At 39.6% G+C, this 26,472-nt stretch overlaps 3 protein-coding genes across 3 annotated transcripts in view; all 3 read left to right on the top strand.

Annotated features, from left to right (window-relative positions):
* LOC117246318 (uncharacterized) overlaps positions 1-6,326 on the top strand; it is a 6,388-nt gene extending 62 nt beyond the window's left edge. Inside the window, exons 1-6 of the mRNA XM_033610179.2 lie at positions 1-66; positions 1,009-1,110; positions 1,222-1,264; positions 1,409-1,533; positions 2,025-2,089; positions 2,883-6,326. The exon at positions 1-66 is cut by the window's left edge and continues 62 nt beyond it. Coding sequence (XP_033466070.1) covers positions 60-66; positions 1,009-1,110; positions 1,222-1,264; positions 1,409-1,533; positions 2,025-2,089; positions 2,883-3,359 — 819 coding nt within the window. The 5' untranslated portion in view covers positions 1-59 and the 3' untranslated portion in view covers positions 3,360-6,326. The remainder of the gene's footprint in view (positions 67-1,008; positions 1,111-1,221; positions 1,265-1,408; positions 1,534-2,024; positions 2,090-2,882) is intronic.
* Positions 6,327-11,098: 4,772 nt separating this feature from the next.
* On the top strand, positions 11,099-13,693 carry timm10b (translocase of inner mitochondrial membrane 10 homolog B (yeast)). Its single transcript, XM_033637713.2, has 3 exons — positions 11,099-11,390; positions 11,475-11,570; positions 12,170-13,693. The coding sequence occupies exons 1-3, from the start codon at positions 11,361-11,363 to the stop codon at positions 12,860-12,862; spliced, it is 819 nt and encodes a 272-aa protein (XP_033493604.1). The 5' UTR covers positions 11,099-11,360; the 3' UTR covers positions 12,863-13,693.
* A 2,270-nt stretch (positions 13,694-15,963) lies between these two features.
* Positions 15,964-24,700, top strand: ilk (integrin-linked kinase). The gene is made up of 13 exons (XM_033635603.2): positions 15,964-16,120; positions 16,656-16,811; positions 19,805-19,970; positions 20,078-20,173; positions 20,328-20,424; positions 20,550-20,633; positions 20,723-20,808; positions 20,899-21,008; positions 22,188-22,315; positions 22,473-22,594; positions 23,564-23,663; positions 23,878-24,008; positions 24,181-24,700. Exons 2-13 carry the CDS (start codon positions 16,723-16,725, stop codon positions 24,328-24,330), a joined length of 1,359 nt encoding a protein of 452 aa, XP_033491494.1. The 5' UTR covers positions 15,964-16,120; positions 16,656-16,722; the 3' UTR covers positions 24,331-24,700.
* Positions 24,701-26,472: the final 1,772 nt, after the last annotated feature.

Below are 26,472 nucleotides of genomic sequence, written 5' to 3'. Positions count from 1 at the left end.
TGTAGCCCGAGAGCAATCTTGTCACACAGACAACCTGTTTGGTTGAAGACGGCTGGAATATGCCAGGTAGGGTCACAACAACTTTTGAAACTTTTAAATTAGATTTAGATTTACAGACTTTTATCTAATATTGCTACGCATCTGTGTTAATGTTTTAACTCTTCGTTTAATTCTGCTAAATATTGTTTTACCACAAAAACAGGGTAAGCTAAATCATGAAGCGTATATCACAGAACATGGCAGAACAAAGGGTAAAACAAAACGATGAGTTGATAATCATAACTTATGTTTGTAATGGTACGTTGCTTTGTTTATTGTAGTATCTATCTAGTATCTATACATATCCTTGTTTTGTTGATGTCACAATATATGTACGGTTATCATACCACGTGCAGCACAACTGATTTCCAAACACACTTGTGACACTTTTTAACCAAATGATATATTTTACTTACAGAGAGATTAAGATAAATACAATACAATACAACTGCTGTTACAGTTGGAAGAATGTATTTCCTGGGAAATTTGTCAGTATTGTTTAGCTGAAATTCATTGAGAAAATTACTTCTTTTGTTTTTAAGAAATCATCATTTAGTACCTAGATTATAAAAAAGGAACCATTAGGTATTTAGTTGTCTGTAACACGTGGTAGATACAGTATATGGGTAATTACTGACATTGATCATTTTAGAATGGCAATAGCATTTCTAATGGCTTTAACTTTCTCTATTTTTCCTCCAATTTTTCATCTTAAAGGTCAGAAACTGAAACTGTTCAGTATTGTTGAAGCATTTTACTACAATTTTGTCACCAGCGCAAAAGCCATGACACATTTTACAAATGTTTCATCCTTTCTGTTTGTTATTGAGACGTACAGAGGGAAATTCCAAACACCATTTGTGATAGCTTGTGAAAACTTAGACTCAGAAAAGTCATCACTTTTTGATTTGCAGATACAGAAGTTTAACAGTTTAACAGTTTAACAGTTGGTTTGTGTTTGTCTTTTAGATTACCAGCTTATAGGTCTGGCGCTGTTATCTTTGGCCTTGTTGATCTCTCTGTGTCTCAATGTCATCTTATGCATCAGACGAAAAAAGACTTTGTGCAGAGGTATGGTTAAATGTTTTTTTCTAAATGTTGTCACCATTGATTCTAAACCTCTCAGATTTTACAAGGACAACATGGTCTTTTTATAAATTGCTAAATATTTTGTTCATACAGACAAAGATGAGTGCTGCTTCACACACACTTACATGGGAGAAAGGTATGCCTTTTACTTAGTCCAATCCATCTTAAATTGTAATAAGTAATAACAGGGATTCCAATGTTTCCACATTCGTTCTTATCCATTTATGACATATTTTTGTAGAAACACACTGTGAAATTGTTCCTCCATATCTTGTTGAAGCCTGTCACAGGATGAAGGGCATTATTTTCACAACCTCAATCATGATGAGCAACAGGAAAATCCCCGAGATCATCATGAGCAACAGGAAAATCCAATCTATGGCAACATCAGCTCAGACAGAAGAGGTGAGCACGGGCCTTCATTCTGTCGTCTTTTCAAAAACGAATAGGAAATTATTGCATATTTCTTGGAATGATGATCTAACACAAATTTATTTTCATGCACATGGTTTTTCTACACATTTTTAATATAAAATTTAAAATGTGATTGTTTCATTTTTCTGTATTTACAGACAGAATTTTTTAAATGCCACGTGGACACGTTTTAAAAACATTCAAAGTGTCTTTTGAAACAAGCTGAAAATTAATTTGGATTCATGGAGAATTCCATGCTGGTTACACACAGATATATGCATAAATATGCATTAAGATAAAGTTGATTTCCTTTTCAGACACTATTTGAATTCCTTTCAATTTCCAATATTTTGCTGTGTTTTAGTGATTTAGACAAACTTTAAAAAAAAAAAAAAGTAGACTGTTCTCTTTTCTCATTTATGTCATATACATGTTAATAGGATATAAAGCAAATGAACTAATTGTGCGTTTCACCTGTTCAGATTCTGTAGAGGGGTGCTATGAGATGATGAACATGACCATGCAACACACAAAAGATCGTACGAAGGTAATTGCTACGACTGCATGTTCAGACTAGCAGGTACCAGCCGAACTGTGTCTTTCTGGAAGTGTGTTTCTGTGGATAGTTCTCACACAATTTCCACATTATTTACTGCATGTGATGTTGTTGCAGACTGTTAAATGTATATTATTTTATCATACTTCTGATAGCATGTGCAGTGACTCATGGCTTTATTGCAGAACAATTTAATATGCTTGTGTGCACTGTGGTGCAGGGCTAATTTTTCAATTTCTTGATGCTATTAATTTTGACTGATTAAACCAGACTTGCACATGTGTTTTTGGCTTGAATGCATGCTGGGATAATGAAATTGTTAAGCTCTTTGTAAAGCTTTGCATCTCCAATACGGAAATGTAGTGAACATGCGCTAAAGCAACACTTTGTGAATTGTTCACAAAGTATAATAATGATATTCTAAACACAGTGCATAACTACAATTTGTAAATTCTGGTAGTATAATATGCAATGAAATGTATTTTGTGAAAAAAAAAAAAATATGCAGACTAGTTTTATGCTGACTTAACTTTCAAAATGGAAGGCAGTTGACACCATAGATGTTGTGGTCAGTGAAACTGTCAACCAACAACCAAGGTATACAATCAAGCAGAACATGTTCTAAAAATAAACCCCACTTACAGAAATACATGAGAACTAACAGCCACACGATCTAGAATACATCTAAACCAGTGTGCAGTGTTGCAGCTTTTTTTGTTTATCAATGTGAACATCTGAAAACAGCATTTTATTGACCCATGTTGTCTCTGTTGTTTGAAACCAGTGTTTAGAGTCTGACCTGAATTATGCCTCGTTGGATCTAAAGATGGCAAAGAAACGCATGAAGAAGAATCGTCATCAGCAAGGCCATGCTCAGGCACGAAACACACTTCAAGAAGAGCTGCCGGGCTACCTCACAACCCCTGCAAATGCTTTCTTGGACGTGGAAGCAGACATGGATGCTCACCTTCCATCCAGAGACACCAGCACCATGGTTTCACACAGCAGCATCTACCTGAACAGCCAACAGATAGCCCAGGAGGCAGAGGAGATGGAGAGGGAGAATGCAGGTTGGGAGGGAATAAGAAAGAGGGAGGATGGGCAAAGTGGAGATTGGAAAAGAGACAGTGAGGAAAAAGAAGATAGAAAACATAGCAGTAATGGGAGTGTGTGCACACAGCTTTCAGAAATAGAGGCGATTCAGAGTGGCACGGATCATTTCATCAGCAGCTTTAGCCATGATAGTGGACAACAAGACTAGTAGGCAGACATCATTTTAAAGCATAGCTTGGGTATTTTTCAACCTGGACCCTATTTTTCCACATATCTGTGTCTAAGGGACTAATGGGAATGGTAATTTTAGAAATTGGTTCAGTATTGAGTAACACCGCTGCACCCGGCAGCCATGAATCAGGCTGCAATGTAACCACGTGTGGCATATGCTAATCCATCAATTTATGTTCATTGTAAGTGCTTGTTTTTGCCACTGACAGGCTCAGATTGTTACTCTTAGTGTCTGACAACAGACAGGTATCCCTACATTGCTAGACTTATGTGTTAAAGAGTAATAATCTTTTTGTCTAACCAGAAACAGCCCCAAAATCTCTACCGCCAAAACCACCAGACTCCATTTAAATAGACATTAATTTTATCATTGTACAACATACTTCAATCAAATTCAAAATAAACAAATAAATACATAAAATTCACAATAACCATCCTGGTTTGTCTTTCTACTGTTTCAACAATACCCAGCTCTGGGCATGTTGAAATAAACCCTTAATCCACCCAGTTAGATGTGAAAATATGCTGGCTCTACACATGTAAAAAAAATTGCTGTTTATTCAAATGGAGTCTGGTGGCTTGGGCGATAGTGATTTCTCAACTGTTTTGGTTAAACAAAAGATATCCATCTTTTTAACAAAAGGTCTGTCTCTGTAGGGATCTTTTCCATAATGTTGTCACTCAGAAAAATAATCTCAGCATGTCAGTGGCAAAGACAAGCACTTATAGCAGATGTATATTTAGGTGCATGTGCCCCAGGCTGAAAAATACAAACGTTGCCCTTTAAGACTCTTGTTTAAAACTATTCAGAACTGAATAAGCCATCTGAAAAAGCAAATAAAAACTATTGTACATTACTGTGTTTGCAAGAATGAAAACTATCTTCATTGAGCAATGCGCTTCGTGCTGTTGAGCAATTTCCTCTTTGATGCGAACAAACTACCTCTTGAAGTCTCCACACTGAGCAACCGAGGAACAAAAGGTGTATCCGTCTGTGCAGAGGATGTAATAAACGTTGAGGACATGAAGACAAAAGGAAACTCTGTGTGTGACATTTAGAGGTCAAAGGCCACGTGGAAATTTTCAATTTGTTGTGAAAGACAGGGAAAGCATCATATCATCACAGGACATGGAAGATCTCTCTCTGAGTTCTGATGTCTCATAATCACACATCAGCAGATGTCTCAAAGAAAGGTGTGAAGGAATTTTTTTTTACATATGTTTTCCATGCTGTAAGCGATGGCCAAGCCTCGATACTCCCCCGAATAAATGTATTTGCCTAAACTCACCTGAATCTGCTTTTCAGTCACGTTCTACCCGAAGATCGAATTAATGAAGATAATGAATGAAGACAAAATTAAAAGCGAAAAAGTAAAAAGAGGAAAGCTATAAGTGGGGTATCAGTAATGTCATGCTATTTTCCTCGTGGTCATTATTGTTATGTAAATGTCACCCACAGAGGATTTTCCACATCAAAGTTATGATAATGGTCATTAACTTTATAATCTACTGCACTTATGAGCTAATGCGCCATCTGCTTAAATGATTATTTCCCTCTCTGTAATCCCCACTTGGGGAGGATAATTTACTGCCCTGCTATCTGCTGAGGGAGCTGAGCTCTGAAGTGAACTCAGCAGTCAGAGGTCTGCAGCATACAAACTGTTTGTTGACAACTTTTCAATAGCTGAGCCTGCCCTCATTCCCCTCTATGGATTAATTCTTGGCCTGAACTACTGCGGACATAAAGGGAGGCAACCCACACAAATGGCAGAGCGCTAGAAACTGTCAAATCTGAAAATGTGCTTTTTAGGGCTGTCCCCATTGAAGCTTTGTAAGAAATAGCATTGAGGGGGAGATGGGGGCGGGGGCATTTTTTTTAAACATCAGTTTTCAGTCGCTGCATCTAAAATAACATAACATTTAGCAACTTTGTTAGCATGCAGGTCACAGTAACATTTCATAGCAGGGAAAAAGAATACTTTGCAAGAAGGCTAAGCTGTTACTCACATTTTAGGTGATGTGCCAAGCTGGTTGTAAATTTGTGATGCAATAGTTTCCTTTTGTATAACTGGCACTTGACATTTTGGGGGCCATCTTTGTACATTTCAAAACTATTCCAGACACTTGACCTTTTATGACATCTTGCAAGTGTATTTTGTGAGTCTGTCACATGTGGTCAAACAGTCATTCTCATAATTATGCCTGTCACTAAGTTTAAATGTCCTTGTCTGAGAGTAAGTTATAATTAATGTTGATGTATAATGAATTATATTGGATTACATTTTTAAATTTATGGGCTAGTAGGGGTTCTGGGGGTAATGGTATAGAAAAATTAAGCATTCAAATATTGATTTGGATGTCGATTACCATGTCAACTATTACCATGTCAACTATCATAGCTTTGAAGCTTTGCTGTCAGCCTTACATTTTATCACAAGTAAATTAATGTCAGATAGATTTTGAAACGCATCAATTGACAGCATCACCAAGAGTCCGTAAACATCTGTTTCTAAATCACATTTTACACCATATGCCAATCAGCTGGATTGCACAAGATATTTCCGTGGTTGCCTTGGGTGACATAATAAAAGGGACACTTTGTTTATCTGTCTCAAACAGAAAACTGAAGTTTTAAAGGTGTCTTGCGATGGCAGATGGTGGAATGATGAAAGGCAAAAGGAAAAACATTTTAAGCTTTTTTTCCCCCCTCTTCACAAAACAAAGCCGTATGTCAGGAGAGACAGTTATAAAGAAATAAAACTAAGGTGAATTGAAAGTGACAATTTAAAGGGTAACTTCACAAATGTTCAAGTCCATATTAAAACAATAGTGAGCATTAAAACATCTTTTGCATATTGGGATTGTTCCTCCTGTAGCCTATATTATACTACACATTAAAAGTTCTCCACCCAATGTGCTATCCAATAAAAGTGATATGACAAAAGTCTTTGTTGAGTTGTTCTGGGCAAAAATGAGTTCTAATTTTCATCCAAAACTTATATGAGGCCGTAGCAATGTGAGTTGGACAAACCACATGGGTATCTTGCAAATTTACTGTCTTTTTTTTTATGTAAAATTACCTCTTAAAATGTGTTTTTACACCTGATTTGTCCTCCATCACTTACACTAAAAGTGCATTAGGGTTTTCTGTCCACTATGATACAGCAAGCTGCCAGACTTGAAAAACTTGTTAACTTATCCTCCATTGTGAGGAACTGTTTTCTCTCATGAGCCTGGATGCGGATCAGAAAGAATATTTTAATGTACTGAGAGAGACCATGCTCAAGCTTCAATTTTATGCCTCTATTATACTGCGGCAATAAAGGCTAACTGGCAAAGGAGGATATCATTTAAGTGTAGTTTTGATGAATGAACATTATCATTTTCTTCTTTACACTGAACTCTTAAAGAGAATTGTGTTATCCGTGGTTTTCATTTAATGTCTATGCTATGCAACTACTCAGAATGGTTCTCCAGAAAACTTTAAAACTAACTGCCAACTTATCTTCGATGAGTTAGTTAGACTGTTTTTGTTAACTGATATCTGTTCACTGCAAGATTTGGGGAACTCAGACCCCAGTTAAATAAGCTCTGGGGTGTGTTTTTTTTTTGAGGCGAGCCAGCGAGCCATGGCAAGAAAGTGGCAGTCGCCCCCCTCTTCTTGCAGCCATTGTTTGTGTGTATGTAGCTACCTTGGTGCCGCCATAAAGTTTGTTATGAGTTGTACTAGTCTGCGGTTCAGCCTGTAGCCAGCTGGCTAATTTTAAATTGCTTCGCTCTTTGGCGAGTGTTAAAACCAATGAGGTCATGGTTAAATTTTACAGACAGAAGACAACAACACATCATAAAGACAGCAACAGCAACTAAATAAGCATTCTCAAGACAGTTCGCTAGCTATTCAGAGCTACAGGAAGCTGCAGAACAGTAGCACAATAATACAGCAAATATATCAACTCTTTAATTAGAACATAGTTGCACAAAGTCACACAAAGCAATAAAACACAGCCCAGCAATACTGATTATAACCATTTTTTTTACACATGCAGGAATTCAGAGCAGCAATTAGCAATAAGGCTTTAATAAAATGTGACAATCATTTGTTTCCTTAGAGGCCTTAAGTGACAGTGTTTACTTTATTCTGTAATACTAAGAACTGTTTTGGGGCAGTTTATGCACAGCAGAGAGAGGGAGAAGAGGGATGACATGCAATAAAAGTCCCCAGCTTATAGTCAGATCACATCAAAATAACTAACTCTGAGTCATATGCATTTTCTGATCGTCCAGCACTGTAGAGTGCTCCAGGGACGTTCTTCTGTAGTCCAACACAAAAGTTAGCATTGCACTGGTTGTGCTGTGAAGCTGTGTTGGCTTGATGATGCTCTATAGTCTCATTTAGCAACTTGGTAGCAACCGCCCTTTCTAAAACACATAAAAGCTTCAAAATAAATGAGTGGCGTATTTACTGATGTATTTTATATAATAGAACAAAACGTGAACGTCTCTTCAGCTTGTGTTAACCACAGACCTCATTTCAAATGTCAAACAAAAGACCCATTCAAAAACTCCATTGCTTTCAAGACGAGGGAACTGGGAGTGCTGAAATGCTAACTAATATCTGGGTTTTACGACTCATTCCTGAGGGAAATTCTTTACATATTACATTTCAAAAGTTACCTCCCCAACACTGATAGAACCCAGTTTAATCAGGCCTGCATCGTAGTTTGTTACAGTAGCTATTGTCCTCCATCTTTATTTCATAGAATAACATTGGATATTTTAATGATCTATTGACCACCAAACAGGAAATGTCCCTGGTTTTCATTCCCAAAGTCTGGTCACCATCTACAGTGATAGGCCTGCTGCTGACTTATGAAAAATGTGCTCTCACTTAGGGAGATTTGTTGGGTGCTGTCACAGCAGGGTGTCAATAAATGCTCCAGGTAACTTAGTTCTAGTTGACCAGAACTGTGTCCCACTGCGCCCAGACATGTTCAGCTGTTTTAAATTCTCCACAGTACTTTTTGGTCTAACACTGGGCAGTGTAATAAGGTAGTAACCACGGTAACAAAGGGCTCGCTATTGAGACTAGTTACAAGTTATGAGGCGCACACACACACACACACTGCTGGCAGCTATTTACAAGAAAGCCAAAGTAATCAAATTTAGGGAGCTTTGCTTCTTTTTCCTCCCGTTCGTCTCTCTCTTGTCCTTTCTTACTGCTGCTTTTATGTTTAAAAGTCATGACTTCACTGGACTTGTAGATGTGCTCAGTTTGTCCGCCTTGACAGACTTTGTGCCGAAACCAGCTACCGTATCGTATCGTCTTGTTTTGTCACATGATCAAAGAAGAGAATTGACATTAGGCAAGGTGAACAGTCATGTTACCCAACATATGTTATTGCATACCTCTACATGACCAAAATATCAAAGAAAATAGGAAATTATTAATCTAATTGAATAGGTTTTTTAATAGTTTATTCATAGTTTTCATAGTTTAAGTAGAATAATACATATAATTTGATATTGATTGCAACTGACTATTTTAACGCAAAAAGAAAAGAAAATCATGACGGAGATGGGTTTGCATTTTTGAGGGCATATTACTTATAGCAAATGGCACCATTTTTAATCTGATTTGAGTTCTTCTTTAAATGCAGGTGTAGTTCCGAGGTTGCAATCTGAATTATTCACAAGGGCCCCACCCCACAGGCACCAGTGCAAACACACTGCATGCGCTGTCTGTAGGCTATTTATGCCCCTGACACTGGGTTCGCATGCTAGAACAATCACTGTACAATTCAGCCTCTGCAAACAGTGACTTTTTTGTTTACTCATATAACTGAGAATTAAACTGTCAAGAGGGTGTAATTAGACAATAAAAGATAAAATTATTATTCTTTGGCTGCAAGAGTCCAAATGGAAATTGTTATAAGACGAAATATCATGACTTTTCCGAGCTGTCAGACGATTTAGAGCTTTAGCTTCTCAAAACCAAACATACAGTACAGGCCAAAAGTTTGGACACACCTTCTCATTCAATGCGTTTTCTTTATTTTCATGACTATTTACATTGTAGATTCTCACTGAAGGCATCAAAACTATGAATGAACACATGTGGAGTTATGTACTTAACAAAAAAAGGTGAAATAACTGAAAACATGTTTTATATTCTAGTTTCTTCAAAATAGCCACCCTTTGCTCTGATTACTGCTTTGCACACTCTTGGCATTCTCTCCATGAGCTTCAAGAGGTAGTCACCTGAAATGGTTTCCACTTCACAGGTGTGCCTTATCAGGGTTAATTAGTGGAATTTCTTGCTTTATCAATGGGGTTGGGACCATCAGTTGTGTTGTGCAGAAGTCAGGTTAATACACAGCCGACAGCCCTATTGGACAACTGTTAAAATTCATATTATGGCAAGAACCAATCAGCTAACTAAAGAAAAACGAGTGGCCATCATTACTTTAAGAAATGAAGGTCAGTCAGTCCGGAAAATTGCAAAAACTTCAAATGTGTCCCCAAGTGGAGTCGCAAAAACCATCAAGCGCTACAACGAAACTGGCACACATGAGGACCGACCCAGGAAAGGAAGACCAAGAGTCACCTCTGCTTCTGAGGATAAGTTCATCCGAGTCACCAGCCTCAGAAATGGCAAGTTAACAGCAGCTCAGATCAGAGACCAGATGAATGCCACACAGAGTTCTAGCAGCAGACCCATCTCTAGAACAACTGTTAAGAGGAGACTGCGCAAATCAGGCCTTCATGGTCAAATAGCTGCTAGGAAACCACTGCTAAGGAGAGGCAACAAGCAGAAGAGATTTGTTTGGGCCAAGAAACACAAGGAATGGACATTAGACCAGTGGAAATCTGTGCTTTGGTCTGATGAGTCCAAATTTGAGATCTTTGGTTCCAACTTTTGTGAGACGCAGAAAAGGTGAACGGATGGATTCCACATGCCTGGTTCCCACTGTGAAGCATGGAGGAGGAGGTGTGATGGTGTGGGGGTGTTTTGCTGGTGACACTGTTGGGGATTTATTCAAAATTGAAGGCACACTGAACCAGCATGGCTACCACAGCATCCTGCAGCGACATGCCATCCCATCCGGTTTGCGTTTAGTTGGACGATCATTTATTTTTCAACAGGACAATGACCCCAAACATACCTCCAGGCTGTGTAAGGGCTATTTGACCAAGAAGGAGAGTGATGGAGTGCTGCGGCAGATGACCTGGCCTCCACAGTCACCGGACCTGAACCCAATCGAGATGGTTTGGGGTGAGCTGGACCGCAGAGTGAAGGCAAAGGGGCCAACAAGTGCTAAACACCTCTGGGAACTCCTTCAAGACTGTTGGAAAACCATTTCAGGTGACTACCTCTTGAAGCTCATGGAGAGAATGCCAAGAGTGTGCAAAGCAGTAATCAGAGCAAAGGGTGGCTATTTTGAAGAAACTAGAATATAAAACATGTTTTCAGTTATTTCACCTTTTTTTGTTAAGTACATAACTCCACGTGTTCATTCATAGTTTTGATGCCTTCAGTGAGAATCTACAATGTAAATAGTCATGAAAATAAAGAAAACGCATTGAATGAGAAGGTGTGTCCAAACTTTTGGCCTGTACTGTATATCATATATATGTGATATCACCACCTTGCTAAAGGTAACGTAAACGTATACAACAACGCTCAGTCTTGGAAACCGGAAATGGAAGTGCGTGGCGCATCTTCCTGGGCGTGGACGATCTTTGTTACAAACATGGCCGCTCGCATGTGAATGTCATGCCACCTTAATCTACTCCCCTGAATCAGCTCAGTTACAGTACAATTACGTTGAAACTGACATGTATACGACATCTCGTGGAGCTGCGGTTTTATTCACGTGAGACAGCGGAGGATCCGGGAAACTATAGCTTGAATCATTAGTTGATTAGCTCTCCATGTTAGCATTTTAGCTAACCAGCAGCTGTAACTACGGACGGAGTCATGATGGATCCTGACCAACAGCTGAGAAATGTAAGTCCTTATCATACGCACTGTCCGGTACACTGGGTTTGTTTATAGATGAACAGTTCCATGGTGACTTTGTGTCTTTTATAGCTGCGGGATTTCCTCCTGGTTTACAACCGCATGACTGAAATCTGCTTCCAGCGATGCAGCAGCAACTTCAACTACAGAAACCTCACAATGGACGAGGTAGGAATACTTGAAATCAAAGATACCTTAACTCCTACAACCTTGATTTCTGTGTATATTCTTATTCTTATAGAGCATGGCCAAAAGTATGTGGACGCACGAACATTACACCCATGTATGCGAGTGTTGAATATCTCCAAAAGGATCTGCATTAATAAGCTGCTGTAACAGCTTCAGTCTTCAGGGAAGGCTCTCTGCAGGATTTTGGAGGGGCATGTTGTGTTATGGCCTGGCTTGTGTTTGCAATTCATGCTATAGCATTTGTATGAGATTGAGGTTGGGGCTCTTTGTGCATCAGGATCATTGTCATGTTGAAAAGGGAAAGGGCCTTCACCAAACTACTGACATAACAGTGGAAGCAACCTGTTGTCTAAAATCTCACTGTATGCTCTAGTTGTAAGATTCTCATTGATTGAATCAAGGGAGCCTAATCCAAACCATGAAAATCAGCCCCAGAACAAAAGTATGTAGACTCCCCTGTCCACATACTTTTGGCCACATACCTGAGATCATATAGTGTATCATGGACACATCATAAACTTGTGAAGTGCTTGCTTCATTTGTCCACTCATCACCTCTGATTGCTGTTATCTGTACAGGAGCGCTGTGTGGACAGCTGTGCAGGGAAGCTGATTCGCTCTAACCACCGCCTGATGGGCACCTACGTGCAGCTGATGCCTCGGATGGTACAGCGACGGATGGAGGAGATGGAGAGCAAAACTGCAGAATATGCCAAGGCAGCAGAAGCATCTGCGGCTGCATCTGTGGTGCCTCCTGCCACAGAGGCTGTGGTACCTCCTGCCACAGAGGCCTCACCAGCATCTCAAACACCCATCACCTCATCTCCATCCCCACAAGTACCTCCACTGGTGGATCGGGCTTTTACCTCAATGATTGATGTCGAAGCAGAAGCCCACAGCTCAGTCCTAAAGCCAGCAGGATTAGATATTCCAGTCGAGCTCAATGCTGCTCAGTCCGCATCCACAGCAGCCACAGAAGTCAAATTATCAGCTGCCGCACCACTCACACCTGCGACTGAAGCAGTGAATCTCTCCCAGCTTAATGACGCTGGAAATGGACTATCTTATTCAGCAAGCTTTCCTCAGCCGCCAATAGCTGGTGCCCAAATTGAGTCTGAGATCCCAGCGGCTGTGTTAATGCCATCTAAACCTCTGTCATTATCGGGAGATGTGCCTGCGGCAACAGCAGCTGCACCTACAGTGTCTAAATCCATCGAGAGCCTGTCAGGCCAACAGAGAGCCCCAGAGGTTCCCCCACCGTCAGGCCAATGATGAGGCCCAGTCTGGGTCTGTCTCAGATGGTCAGACTGTTAACAAACCCAGCACAAACAACCCACGTCTGATGACTCATTGCTGGCTGTCCCAAATGTGACACTCTGTATTGCTGAGAAGAATAGCTGATTAATAGCATAAATACATAAATTATGGAATAGATCAACTTTTAACAACTATTAAACATGATATCATCATGCCATATAGCCTTCTGTTTCTTAAATGTGAGCATCTGATGCTTTTCTGTTTTCATATTGTGAAAATCTTTGAGGTTTTTCACTATTTGTTTTACAATATTAGCAACTTCAAGACCTCACCTTAGACTCTATTAACTTGTGCAGGCATTGTCAGTGTGTTTTACTTTTTTTACAGAACAGTAAATGAATAAAAAAAACATTCATTATTAGTTCCTCATGAAAATAATCTGAAATTGCACTTGTAGTGCCCAGTGAACTACCGGGAAAATAATATAAACCCCTATGGTGAGAGAACAGTCAGGAGTAGTGAAGAATACATAAATATAATATATAAATGTCTGACAGTATTGCAAAGTCAGAAATGTTAAATATGCAGACATTAAAATCCAAGGTGCAGCCTAAATGTTTTCTGATAAGAGGCAACAACAAGATGGACGTCGCTGTAACGGTGTATGCGGGGGTATGTGTGTGTAATGATTTTAGTGATGGCGCTGGATATTGCCAGCTCCAAAAGGACTTAAGTCTGATGACACCCTGATGACACTCAGTCCTGATAACTGTTTTGAAAGATGACACAGTAAATTAAGAAATTAGAAAATCTCCAACAATAATAAAAAAATGAGAGTATTCATTACTTCTTGTCTTGGCTTCTTTATTTTAAATGCTCCACTGACAACCTCTTGTATTTGTTGTTTGAAAACATTAAAGGCCCTTCTGCTGCAGGATGTCCAAACGCAGCTGTGGGTTGGGGCGTGTGCCACATACTGTCACTGTTGTGGGTGTGATCCACTTTAAACCATCAACTCTCTCTCCTCCCATCATTTCCTGTCTTTGCACTGAACATGCTGTGTACTCTTTAATCCAGCAGCAGAGATATGACAAGCTTTAAACAGCATTGCTAGTGGCTTCATTCCTCAACTAAAAAGTTAATGTTCTTCAGCGTAACTGTTAATGATGTTAAAAATATTTTTTGGGGTAAGTATAAAAATGATTAGTTCAAACCACTGATGCTCAAGTTGGGATTATATGGCCATGCCATACTTAAAACAAATGTAACAATTATATAAAACCAATTATATTTTAATTAGCACATATTCCTTGCAACTAAGATGCCAAGGCCAACCAAGACATTAACCAAGGCTCCAATACAGCATGAACAGGCCTTCATCACCGCAGATATTGTCCTGTCATAGCTGGAAAAACACAGGTGTTACTAACAACATTACCAAGTTTCCGTTCAATGCAAGTGTCCCAACATGTTATGACAAGTGTGACAGTGAGCCAGGTGCAAAATACCAGCACGCTCAGACTGAAATAGCTAAATGGCATTCAGATGAAATCATTTATTTTATTTTTTACGCCTGTTCTTTTCCTTCTGCTACATGTCAAAAGGTTATTTTAATCAACATTTATTACTGAGAAAAAAAGGCTAACCAATAAGTCAGTATTCAGTATTCAAATAGGCCAATATTAGCTCACGACAGATGTATTGGCAGCGGTATACATGTTGGCCGGTAAGCAGCAAGAAACACCAAAGGCACTGTATAAGATGCAGCGTCGCTACTGCACTGTTTGGCCACCAGAGGGCACTGACAAGATTATTTTTCAACTGTAAAATATCCTAATCAGATTACATAGGCCAGGGGTGTTCAAACTTTTTTTGAGTGGGGGCCAGATAAGGTAATGTGAAAATGCCTGGGGGGGGGGGGCAGCCACATCTCGCATTACATGGGTTATCAAAAATAAAAAAAATTACATAATGAGTTAAACACAAGTGTCCTGCACAAGTGTCCTGCTCCTGAAAGCAGCAGCCCATGCTGTCAACTTCATGTGTCTTTGCTGTGGCCATTTATGCTTCCTAGCAGGATATATCTGCTGTTTGCTTTCATTACCGCCTGTCTATGAAAACACATTACTTCTGCCTGTGTAGTTCCTACCTGGTGCACATCTACAAACTGTACTCCATCATGAGGTGAATGGAGAAAAGAAATTCAAAGTGATTTTGCATGATTAAACAACATTGAAGGCTACATATAGTAGGCAATATTTTGAAAGACAGGCCATTTAAAATTGGTTCATGGGCCACAATTGGCCCCTTCACTGAAGACATTAAATTGGCATGTCACAGAGAATGCACAGGTGTAAATTATAAGATTAATGACAGCTAAACACTTCAATACAGCAGAGTCATTTTCAGTGTTATTAATAACACTGTCACTTTTGCTACTATGAAAGTCAGAATGTCCAAATTAAATTAAAGGGAGCTATAAAACTTTTAATGCTGATATTAAAAAAGGAGAATTAACAGTGTCAGAAAATACTGTCATGTGATTTTTCACTCTTAATTTTTATTTCAATATCAGTGGCAGTAGCTCAGTCCATAGGGACTTGGGGTGGGAACTAGAGAATTGCAGATTTAGGAGTATGGACTGGTAGCTATAGAGGTGTCAGTACACCACCACGTAATGCATGTATAGGTCCTGTGCATGTATGTGTATTTCAGGCCTGTGTGTATATGACAACAGAGTGAAAAAAATTAATTTACCCTCTGGGATTAATAAAGTATATGAAAAACAAATCTAGTATTGGTCAGGCTCCAATATGGGCTTTATGAATCAATGATCTTATACTGTTGGTAAATGGAAAGGAAACCAAGATTTAAATTAATACCTGTGCATTTCCCTTCACTAGCCGACATCCCTGGTGACTGTGTGTCTCCATTCATTTTGTTTTTTATGTCCATGCATGCATTCATTTTAAAAACTGTCTACATCCCTCCGCCACCTCACCTGACCTCAGTATTTTCGGCCCTTATGCCGGGTGCAGCATCAGTGCATTGCCTACAGCAGGGGGCGCTGTTGTCCCAGTGTCCCGGGACGTGGGCTGCTAGTAGCAGAGCGCCTCTCAACTTCTCACCAGTAGCCCACATCAACTCTGAGGAGCGGGGCGTGGACTGAGACCGACTATTCTCTGCCCTTAAATCTGAGGAGACAAGACCGACTTTCGGGAGAAAAGAAAGAAAAAAAGAGAAACTGACAAGAAATCGATCGATTCGCAGCTGGTAAGAGTTCCGACAACTTTTTCTGCATGTTTAATAGTTTTGTTTTCATTGTGGTCGCGGAAGTTTTGTTGTTAAAGTTCACTTTGACTTTTTAACAATAGATTTCAAAGTGAGCCAATAGGCCAGCCCATCCGATTTCCACGGAGGAGGATAGAGTCGAGGGGAAATGTGGGAATGTAGAGCTATTAATGGACTGCATAGTTTCGTTTTGATGTACTGTTTTGTTTCTTTGTGCAGCAGATAGTGTTTATGTTGCATTTAACAATCAGCATAAAAGACTGGTCTACTATAAAATGAATGTTTAGGAATGCGATAGCATAAAAATATAAAGCACAGCGAGACACAGTCACACCTGAGGGGATACACACATTCATTCCACATTATGGACATTAACCTTATAGAAGTAGGCTCACAAGACCATGCATATACCTGATCAGTGTCCTGGAAGATGTACCATTTGTTCAAACCTTTATTGTTTGGGAGCAAAATATAAACTTAGTCTCTTATACAGTCTTCGTTGAATACCTTTCTGCAGGCTACATGTTCCTGATCTCAAAAGAGATTGAAGCAAACAGTCAAGAGAGGCACCCCACAGCATAACCATGGATGACATCTTCACACAGTGTCGAGAAGGGAACTCTGTAGCTGTCCGCCTGTGGCTGGACAACACAGAGAATGACCTCAACTTGGGGTAAGCGGATGCAAAGCTTTGAAGATGACTGCCTCTATCTTCTCTTGGATGTCAGAGTGTGGAGAGCCTGTGCAATAACACATTGACTACGCTCCTCTAATGAATGGAGCTGACTTTATAGCAAACGCACCACATTTGGTATGGTGGGTGAATAATTCTGTGCTGGTGTGTGTGTGTGTGCATACAAAGCAATCCTTGGCACGTCAGAGGTGGTCAAATAGTTTCCATATTGTGCTCTCCCTGCGACTCCACACACACTCCTCAACGTCACCCAGCTTCGGTAATTCCAGTCCAGCTTTTTTCCCCTTTTCTTCTAGGATTTTTCTCCTTATGATGTCATCCCCAAAAACTGTGTGTGTGTGTATAAAAGCAGTGGGTGATTTGTGGAGGTTGTGCGGTAATGTCTATGACTCAGATATCCAAATATAACCCAAAACTCATCCTACACTAGACTGGAAAGCACGTATAGACATTTGAATATAGTGCTGAAATGATTACGCTGATTTACAGATGTTTTTCAATAGCACATTTGTTAATCACATCAAAAACAACCACTTTTAAGATGTCACACTGTTTTCTGGGAACAAATATAAGTGGTAGATGAACTTATAATGGTTACAAGATGCAGCCTGATTAGATTTTTTTAAAATTGTTTAGGATATACAGGGCGCTTCTCCCTGTTTACATAATTTCCTTACTAGAGAGGAGCGAGAAGACCTCACTGCTAAAGACCTCGGTTATCTCATTCTTGGGCCAGGCCATATATGTGCAGTTTGTTGACGTTGACTTTGAGGGCTGCAGAGCTGCTAGCCAACCACGCAACAGCCAAGGCCATTTCCTCTGCTCAACTCCATACAGGGCCAGGCCCTCGCTGACAGAGCTTCTCAGGCAGCGAGCTGCAGTCCCACATAAACATCTGAGAGACCAGTCATTATGCTGGAGGCCTGCTTTGGCTGTTAACCTGAAAGAGACTCAACTGAGTGTGTGAAGCAGCTGTTTTTTTTTTCTTTCAGAATATCCAATAATGTGTGATAAGTGGTTTATATTGGTGGGAAAATGTGCTTTCCTGCTCATTTTTGATGCAGGGAGTAGATAGAACCAGAGCCCACGGAGACAAACATTAAATGGCATTTTAGATCTCCCCTGGGAGCTCTGTGTGTTTTGAGCGAGTGACACAGGAAGGCAGGGAGAAAGAGAGTGGGAGACTCAGAGAATGTGTAGCTGAGGATTCCACCGTGTATTTTCCGCTCTGTCATTCCTGAGTTTTTTTACCCGTTACTTTATATAGCACACACAAGGCTGGTCCAACTATGAACTGTCTGTACACCGCGCTGGATGAGAATTGACAAGAGAATGTGACTAACTGCTATTTCACTTTGGTGCGAGCTAGTACTGCAGCCATTTCCTACAGGCTATACAAGCCCTCTTGAGGTTTATTGTTAAACATAGTGTAGAGCTTGTGGCTTTGCGGGGAGTTGCGAGAAGCCCCAGCAGCTGCTTCAGGGTCAGCTAATGTAAAGGAGCCACTCGGGTGAAGGGGCCAGTCGCACATAGGTGATAGCTTGGCTCCTTGTAGACTGCAGCAGTGTTATGTACGCTGTCTGCATGTTTGCATTTTATGTATGTTAGCAGGCATTCCAGCTTGCAAAGACATATTTATCACTAGGCCAGTCGTCAGATGGGTAAAGGCTGCCAGCAGTGCAAGGAAGCATGTGCTTAAGTCTAAATAAAGATTGGTAGGTAGTGGGTGTGAGAACCTGTGTGGCTGAGTGTCAAAGAGCGAACCACACAGAGAGTATTTTGTCAGCTGATATATGCTCGGAGATGTTGGAGGCATATTTTGCTACCCAACTGATCATTTGTATGTCAAGCACTCACTTTCACAGTGAACAAAACACCAAAAACATCTGTGTGCAAACTCTCACAACTTGTGCAGTATAATCCAAATCTGATTTATCTAGTTTTCCTAAAACAGAATTATTTAAAACACTCCTGTATAAACTCCTGGGCAAGATCTGCTCATCTGTGCGTGAAGCTGTTTATGCAAGAGTGTTTTATTTTACAGTTTTAGCAGAAATTTATGTGTTTGAGAAATACTGAGCATACAACTGGATATATGAGACTTGCATTATACTGCACAGTTTGTGTGAGAGTTTGTAAACAGATGTTTTAATGTAGTTTTGCTGTTGTTAAATGTGGCTCCTCTTTACTTCAATTCATCAAGAAGTATCCGTGCTTTTTCTTTAAACGTCAGCACCTAAAATAACATAACAGTTAGTCACTTTGTTAGTATGCAGGTCACATTAACCATGAATAATAGCTAGAAAAAAATAATTCTTTGCAGGACGGCTAAGCTGTTACTTGCAGTTTTCAGGTAGTTTTCCAAGCTTGTTGTAGATTTACGATATGCCAGTTTCCTTTGGTACATCTGGCACTTGACTTTTGGGATCATCTTTGCAAAATTTTTAAACTATTCCAGATGCTTGACTTATTCAACATCTTGCTATTGCATCTGTAAGCCTGTCTCATCTGATCAAACCAGTGGCTGACGATAGATGAGAGTGAGTAGGAGTCAAGAAACTATCATCAAGTCCAAATGTCCTTGTCTAAAAATAACTAGTAATAATTAATGTTGATGCATAATGAATAATGATGGATCACTGTTTCTTAATTTATGAGCTATTTTGGGGGTAATTCATATGTATAAATAAAACGGAGCATTTGAATACTGATTTAGATGTTGATTACCATAGCAACAATTGAAGCCTCAGAGCGTTCAGGTCAACTCTAGCACCCTCCCACGCTTGTTTCCTGGAATAAGTAACCTCCAACACTGTCATCTTATAAAAACATTCTAATTAGACTTTAAAATGTCATAAAGAAAGTTTACCACTGGTCTAATTTATGAAGGATTAGTTCATCTATTTTTGTTTTACATGTTTAAAGTAAATTACATCAATCAAGCAATTCTCTTTGTGCGTGTTGTGTCCTAGTGACGACCACGGCTTCAGCCCCCTCCACTGGGCTTGCAGGGAAGGAAGGAGCGGAGTTGTCGACATGCTCATCATGAGAGGTGCTCGTATTAACGTGATGAACCGTGGAGATGATACCCCATTGCATCTCGCCTCCAGTCACGGGCATAGAGATATTGTGGCAAAGGTAAACACATTATCGTTACAACCAGAGCATTTATGGCTTTTATGCCTTTACACTTGCTTTGGTTTGCCCCCAATTTTCTCACTTGATGGCCTGCACATGATTTCCAGCTGATTCAGTGCAAAGCCGACCCCAATACAGTCAACGAGCATGGAAACACACCACTCCACTACGCTTGCTTCTGGGGCCAAGATGAAGTAGCAGAGGTAAAGTACAATACATCCACAATACAATCTGCTGGCAAAGGCAAAGGCCCTCTTCTGGGGAGAAATGGCCACTACAGTGATTTTTTTTTTGTATTGTTGTGCTTTTAATTCAAAATCGAGTCTGTGCACACATAGTATATCCCCTCTTTTGTAGGACTTGGTGACCAGTGGTGCCCAGGTGTGTATATGTAACAGGTATGGACAGACGCCTCTGGATAAGGCTAAGCCTCATCTAAGACAACTGCTTCAAGGTCAGAGCTCATTTATGGACATTTTAACATCCTAACAGGTTATTTTCTAGGAAAAGTAAATCATTATATCAGCAAAACAAAACATATTTAAAGTTTATTTTTGTGTTGTTACTTCATTTATGCAGAAAAGGCAGAGAAAATGGGCCAGAGTATGACCAAAGTCCCCTATAAGGAAACTTTCTGGAAGGGCACCATGCGAACACGACCTCGTGAGTAACACTCACACTGCGTTAAAAGGAACAAACTCTCATATTAAACCAGGATGTTTGTTTGACTATTTATGTTTTGGCTCCTTCAGGTAATGGTACCCTCAACAAGCAGGCTGGTATTGATTATAAGCAGCTTTCGCTTCTGGCAAAGATCAATGAAAACCAGTCCGGAGAGGTCAGTTGCACTGTGTTTACTGCTATGTCAGTCTTTTTAATTTCTTTTCAGCTCCCCGGTTGTTTACTCGACTGTGTGCTCTGTCTACAGTTATGGCAGGGTCGATGGCAAGGGGATGAGATTGTAGTAAAGGTGCTACAGGTTAGAGACTGGACCACCAGGAAGAGCAGGGACTTCAACGAAGAGCATCCAAAACTCAGGTAATTTATACATCAATAAAAAAATAATGGTTGTGATTTGATTAAGTCTCGTCAGAGCCTGTATGTCTGAGCCTAACACAGTCTATGAGCAGTTGGACTATCACATCCTGGTAAACACAGTGCTAATGTGAGGATGGATGTGATTGATTGGTGGCCACTGAGGCTGCTGTGGTCAAAGAGAATTTAGGATCTGGTGTAAGATTCTTGTGCAACAAGGAGAGGAGTTTCTGCTTTTAGAGGTCAAGGGAATGGGATGGTTTTGTGATGAAGCAGTCGTTGGCAGCTGTTTACTGTGTGATGTCTTCTGCTCCACGATGTGAAAAACAAATTCCACAAACCTCCTTGCATCACAGTAAACATGTCATCCCTTATAGCATGGAATTAAATCCATCATGGTAAAAACCGTATTTTGAATCCTGTTTGTCATGTTGATGTTCTTGCATCACTTTGTGTAGGCTACCATGCTTTTAGTGGCTGTTGCACCATATTAATCCCCAAAAGGCAAAATGTTGTGCCTCTGTTATGTTGAAGTATGTGCAGACAATTCCAAGAGAAGTCATACAGGCATGTTTAGACATGTGAAGCACACTGGGCCCCCGAAAGGACCTCTGCATTCAATGAATCATAAGTTGTTGACATAATAATGGTGTTACATGCATATTTTATGGAGAAATTCACAAGTATTCACATGTATTATATCCTACCTACATCTAATAAATCAAAATTAATCACAGAATAAAATGACGTAATACCCAGCAGTTTAAATCAGTCAAGCAAATGTAACATAATACCTTCATTGGCCGAGTTTAATCAGTCCAGACCCTTGTTAAGTGACGGGAAAAAACTCACAACAAAACCGTAATAGGACAAAAATGAAGAAAACCTTACAGCAGGCCAATTCAAAGAATGAACCCCCAGCAGGAAGGCTGAGTGTGGAATTGGAAGAACTTGGCAGTGTGCTTTTATTTGGCTTCAGTTCTTGTGCTCTTTTAAGAATTAAAGCACACATAAAAGTACTTGGGATGAGTATGCTGAAAAGTTGAGAGGCAGAGGTGTTTTGTTTCCTGCCAGCCGTGAATTTGTTCTTTCCTAATCATCTGAGAAACACCCATGTGTTCTTCATAATTACGTATTTCTGACGTTTACACACACCTCTCTCTTTCTGTCATGTGTCCGTAGGATCTTTTCTCATCCAAACATTCTGCCTGTTCTTGGGGCCTGTCAGTCACCTCCATCCCCTCACCCCATCATCATTACCCACTACATGCCATATGGATCCCTCTTCAACATTCTGCACCAGGGCACTAGTAAGTTAAATGTGTTTATGTGCATGTGTAAAATGATAATTGCTGAAATTTGAATTTAAGTTTATTCCAGCTCCAAAGCACTAGATGGAAGACTTTGCAAACCTGTCCACGCCCCACTGTACTTCTTACTTTCCCCTCCTGTCCACCTCTTCCTCAGCTCTGGTGGTCGACCAAAGCCAAGCGGTGAAGTTTGCATTGGACATTGCCAGTGGGATGGCTTTCCTCCATACCTTAGAACCAATGGTGTCACGACTTTACCTCAACAGCAAGCATGTCATGGTAAGACACCACTCGACTGTGCCGTATAAACCAACTGCTATTATAAACTAAAAGGTTTTAGTCCGTTACCGCCAGTATGCTTACACACAATTAAATGGGACCTATAGTGCTTTTCGTTATTTTATGTCGTGTATAAAATGTTATAATGTCGGATGTTCATATATTAAACGTGGCCAAAGTTTCAAATAACTGAGGTAAATGTATGCAACAGTGATCCCTGTGAGCAAAACCTCAGGCTTCAGACTGTTCTCAATACTCTGATGATTCCAACATATTTTTCTACTTTGAGACAAGCTGACGTCAACCTGTGATGGATTTCTTTCTACAGTCATCTGCACCAGGCATGCTACTGCAAGTTTTTACATTGCACACATGTCAGGAAAACATGTAATCTTGGTTGCCTGTGTTGTTAATTTCTCTCCAATTTCAGATTATATTCCTGATGGAACATTTTCCAGTTGTGTTTAAAGGCTTTTATTGGTGATTTTTCATGTAAGAAAGTGCTGTTATACTGTGTTGTCTCATTCCCCGGCTGCAACGACAGTGCAGGGAGCCCGTGAGAGAAGTTAGCCTTCTTTCTGGCAGAAATCTTTTCAATTAAGCCCAAACCATGATCTTTTTCCTACACCTAACCAAGACAGAGCTTTCTAGTAGAAAGCCCTGAAGGCAAACTTCTGCCGACAGCATGCAGAGACGTGGATCTACCGAAGACTTGGAAACGCTGACCAAATAGAGCAGACTGGGCTTCTCAAGAGGGGGGCTTAAAGAGACAGATGCTAAAACAGAATGTCTCAGACAGAGGGGGAATACTGTGACCATGAAAGCATGTAAACATGTTTTAGTTTGTAGATAGCTTAACTACAAATATGCCAAATATACCTGAAAATGAGCATAACAGGTCCCCTTTAAGGTGATCCGTTGACAAGCCAGATATCTGATGAGTAACAAGCTGATGGGGTTCATTTCCAGATTGATGAGGACATGACAGCCAGAATAAGCATGGCAGATGCTAAGTTCTCCTTCCAGTGTCCTGGTCGTATGTACTCTCCAGCATGGATGGCCCCTGAAGGTATTTATTCCTTTTTTTTCCTCCCTTCAGCCTACTTCCTCCCCCCATAATGCCTCCTCAGTCTTTATGAGTCATTTAGTGAGGAACATACTGTACTGTGTAATTTGGTCTCAGTTTAGTGGTAGTCATCTGGTGTGTTGCCCGTGTTACCGATTAAAAACAAACCAACAAACGAGTTACCCTGTCATGTTTGTGGTTTTCCTTGTCCCTTAAGCCCTGCAGAAGAGGCCTGAGGACATCAACAGACGGTCTGCTGACATGTGGAGCTTCGCTGTGTTGCTGTGGGAGCTGGTCACCAGAGAGGTCCCGTTTGCTGACCTCTCACACATGGAGATAGGCATGAAGGCAAGTGGGCGCAGTATTTATCTACCCCCAGGCTTGCACTTTGTATTCATGTCCACATCTCTGTAACCCTCGGAAATACACCACCATACCTAAAAAAAAAAATCTGAAGCACAGGTTGCTTTGTTTGGGATATTTACAGCAACTTTGTATCTCGCCTTCACCCATTCCTCAGGTGGCTCTCGAAGGTCTTCGGCCAACCATTCCACCGGGGATTTCCCCTCATATCTGTAAGCTGATGAGGCTGTGCATGAACGAAGACCCAGCCAAGAGACCCAAGTTTGACATGATCGTTCCCATCCTGGAGAAGATGCAAGACAAGTGAACGCCTTCGCAGCAATCTGTTGCAACACTTCTGTTGCCATGTTTTTAATCATCAAACCACTCTGTATCTTCACTTCATGTATCTGCTAAGCCACTGTAAATAATGTCAGAGACCACTTTCGCTACACGATCCAAACAATAAGTATTGTATTGCTTTTCTTGTATAATTTAAATTTGAGGTATAAATGTTCTTTAGCCTATGGGCTCTTTTATTGTGGCTGAAACATGTTCACTGAAATATTGGCAATTTTTTTAATCCAGTGTGGATTATATTCAGTGACAGAAACTGATCCAAAGAACTGTGTATAGGAACCATAATTTTATACACATGAACAAACGCAAATGCAATAAATGTTTTATATTTATGACAAGTTCTTGTTCTTTTATTTTGAGACTGCATTAGGGTTGGGCAATATATTGGTAATGTATCAATATTGTGATATGAGACTAGATATCGCTGCAGATTTTAGATTTAGTAATACCACAAGTGTTTTCTTTTCCTGGTTTTAAGTGATGTAATTTTCTGAACTTACCACTTAGTCATTATATCCACATTGCTGATGATTATCAAAAAATCTCATTTTGTAAATATGAAAGCATCAATGGTCAGCCCTGCAGTATCATTGTGATATTGAGGTATTTGATCGAAAATATTGTGTCTTGAACAGGTCTGAAAAGCATTAAATTTAACTGTATGATACCTGTAGGCATCCTGACAAGGTCTGCTTGCTGGAAAGTTTTCAGCCAAATTCAGTGGATGGAGTTGTCTGCTGAGCGAACTTTCTTTTCAGATGAAGGCCACTAGATGGTGCTGAAAGTTGTATAAAACTTAGCAGTAAGTGGACTCTGTGCTGGATTTTTTTAAATTTATATTTCTGAGGTCAAAAATGAAGCTTAGACTCAGCTCAGAGGATGTGGTCACAGATTCCAACGGAAATGTGTGATTTTATAGCTTTGTGGGATTCTTTGCCTTATTTTGATGCAGTGTGAGTCAGGCATGTACAACAGCAAATTAAATCTGATGGATTTTCTTCAGATGCAGCAGGCTATATTATTCTTTATATTTCATTTATTATATATTTAAATATATATTCTATTTATTCTGCAGTATTGGAGTGGGCGTAACTTGGGTTTATGATGGGAATTTAGTTTGATAAATTGTTTTTGGACTAAGCTACAGTGTAACTGGTGCAGCATTAACCTTTTAAATTCTGGAGCGACTTCACTTTTAGTAAAGTATTTAAACCTTTGAATCCTGAGCAAATTGGTTTGATTTCTTTCATAAAAATGTCGGGGAAAAGCGATGAGCAACTTGGCAAGAAATGTGCTGTAAAGTGCAAGAAGTTGGTAGATTTGTAAATTATTATTTTTTTTAAAGCTATGGGAAAAAATGTGCACAAAACTGTATATTTATCATAAATATTCTTTTTAATTATGTTATACATTCTTTATTATTTTTAAGAACCTTTTCAAGTAATTTCCTTGTTTGTTTTTTGCTAATTTTCAGGTTATTTTTTGTCAGTTTTTTTTTCTAATTTCATGCTATTTTTGGGCCATTTCTTCTTTAGTTGCTCATTGCATTCTTCCCATGTTTTGAAAGAAATTTATGATGGGAATTAACAGTTTGATAAATTGTTTTGGGTTTTTTTGACTAAGCTACAGTGTAAGTGGTGCAGGATCAACCTTTTGAAATATAATTACCATAAATGTATTTTTAAAATTATTTGACAACAAACATTTTTAAGCACTTTTTTTCAGGTCATTATCTTGTTTTTATTTTATTTTATGTATCCATTTTTATTTCTATTTCGTTTATTTATTATTTATTTATTTGCAAATTTTAAGTTTTTTGTTTGTTTGTTTGTTTTTTATTTTATTTTATTTTTAGTTATTTTTTTTCTCATTTCTTCCTAAGTTGCTCATTGCCTTCTTTCCAAAGAAATCAAGCCACTTTGCTCAGGTGTCATACAGTTAATGAAGCTCCTGCTGTGAAAGCACACACATAAAGCATGCTGGCCAGATAGGGGAGATAAAAATCTGTCAGATCGATGCACTCTTCAAAGATCAACCAGCTGCAGCTCATGTCACAATTTGTTCTGAACAAAAGAGGGGAAAAAAAGTTGTGGCACGTGACGAGTCAGCT

Source organism: Epinephelus lanceolatus, chromosome 11, assembly GCF_041903045.1.
Source record: "Epinephelus lanceolatus isolate andai-2023 chromosome 11, ASM4190304v1, whole genome shotgun sequence".
In the NCBI taxonomy this organism is placed as follows: Eukaryota; Metazoa; Chordata; class Actinopteri; order Perciformes; family Serranidae; genus Epinephelus; species Epinephelus lanceolatus.
The sequence above is the reverse complement of the archived record's forward strand: the minus strand, read 5'-3'. Positions and strand labels throughout refer to the sequence as shown.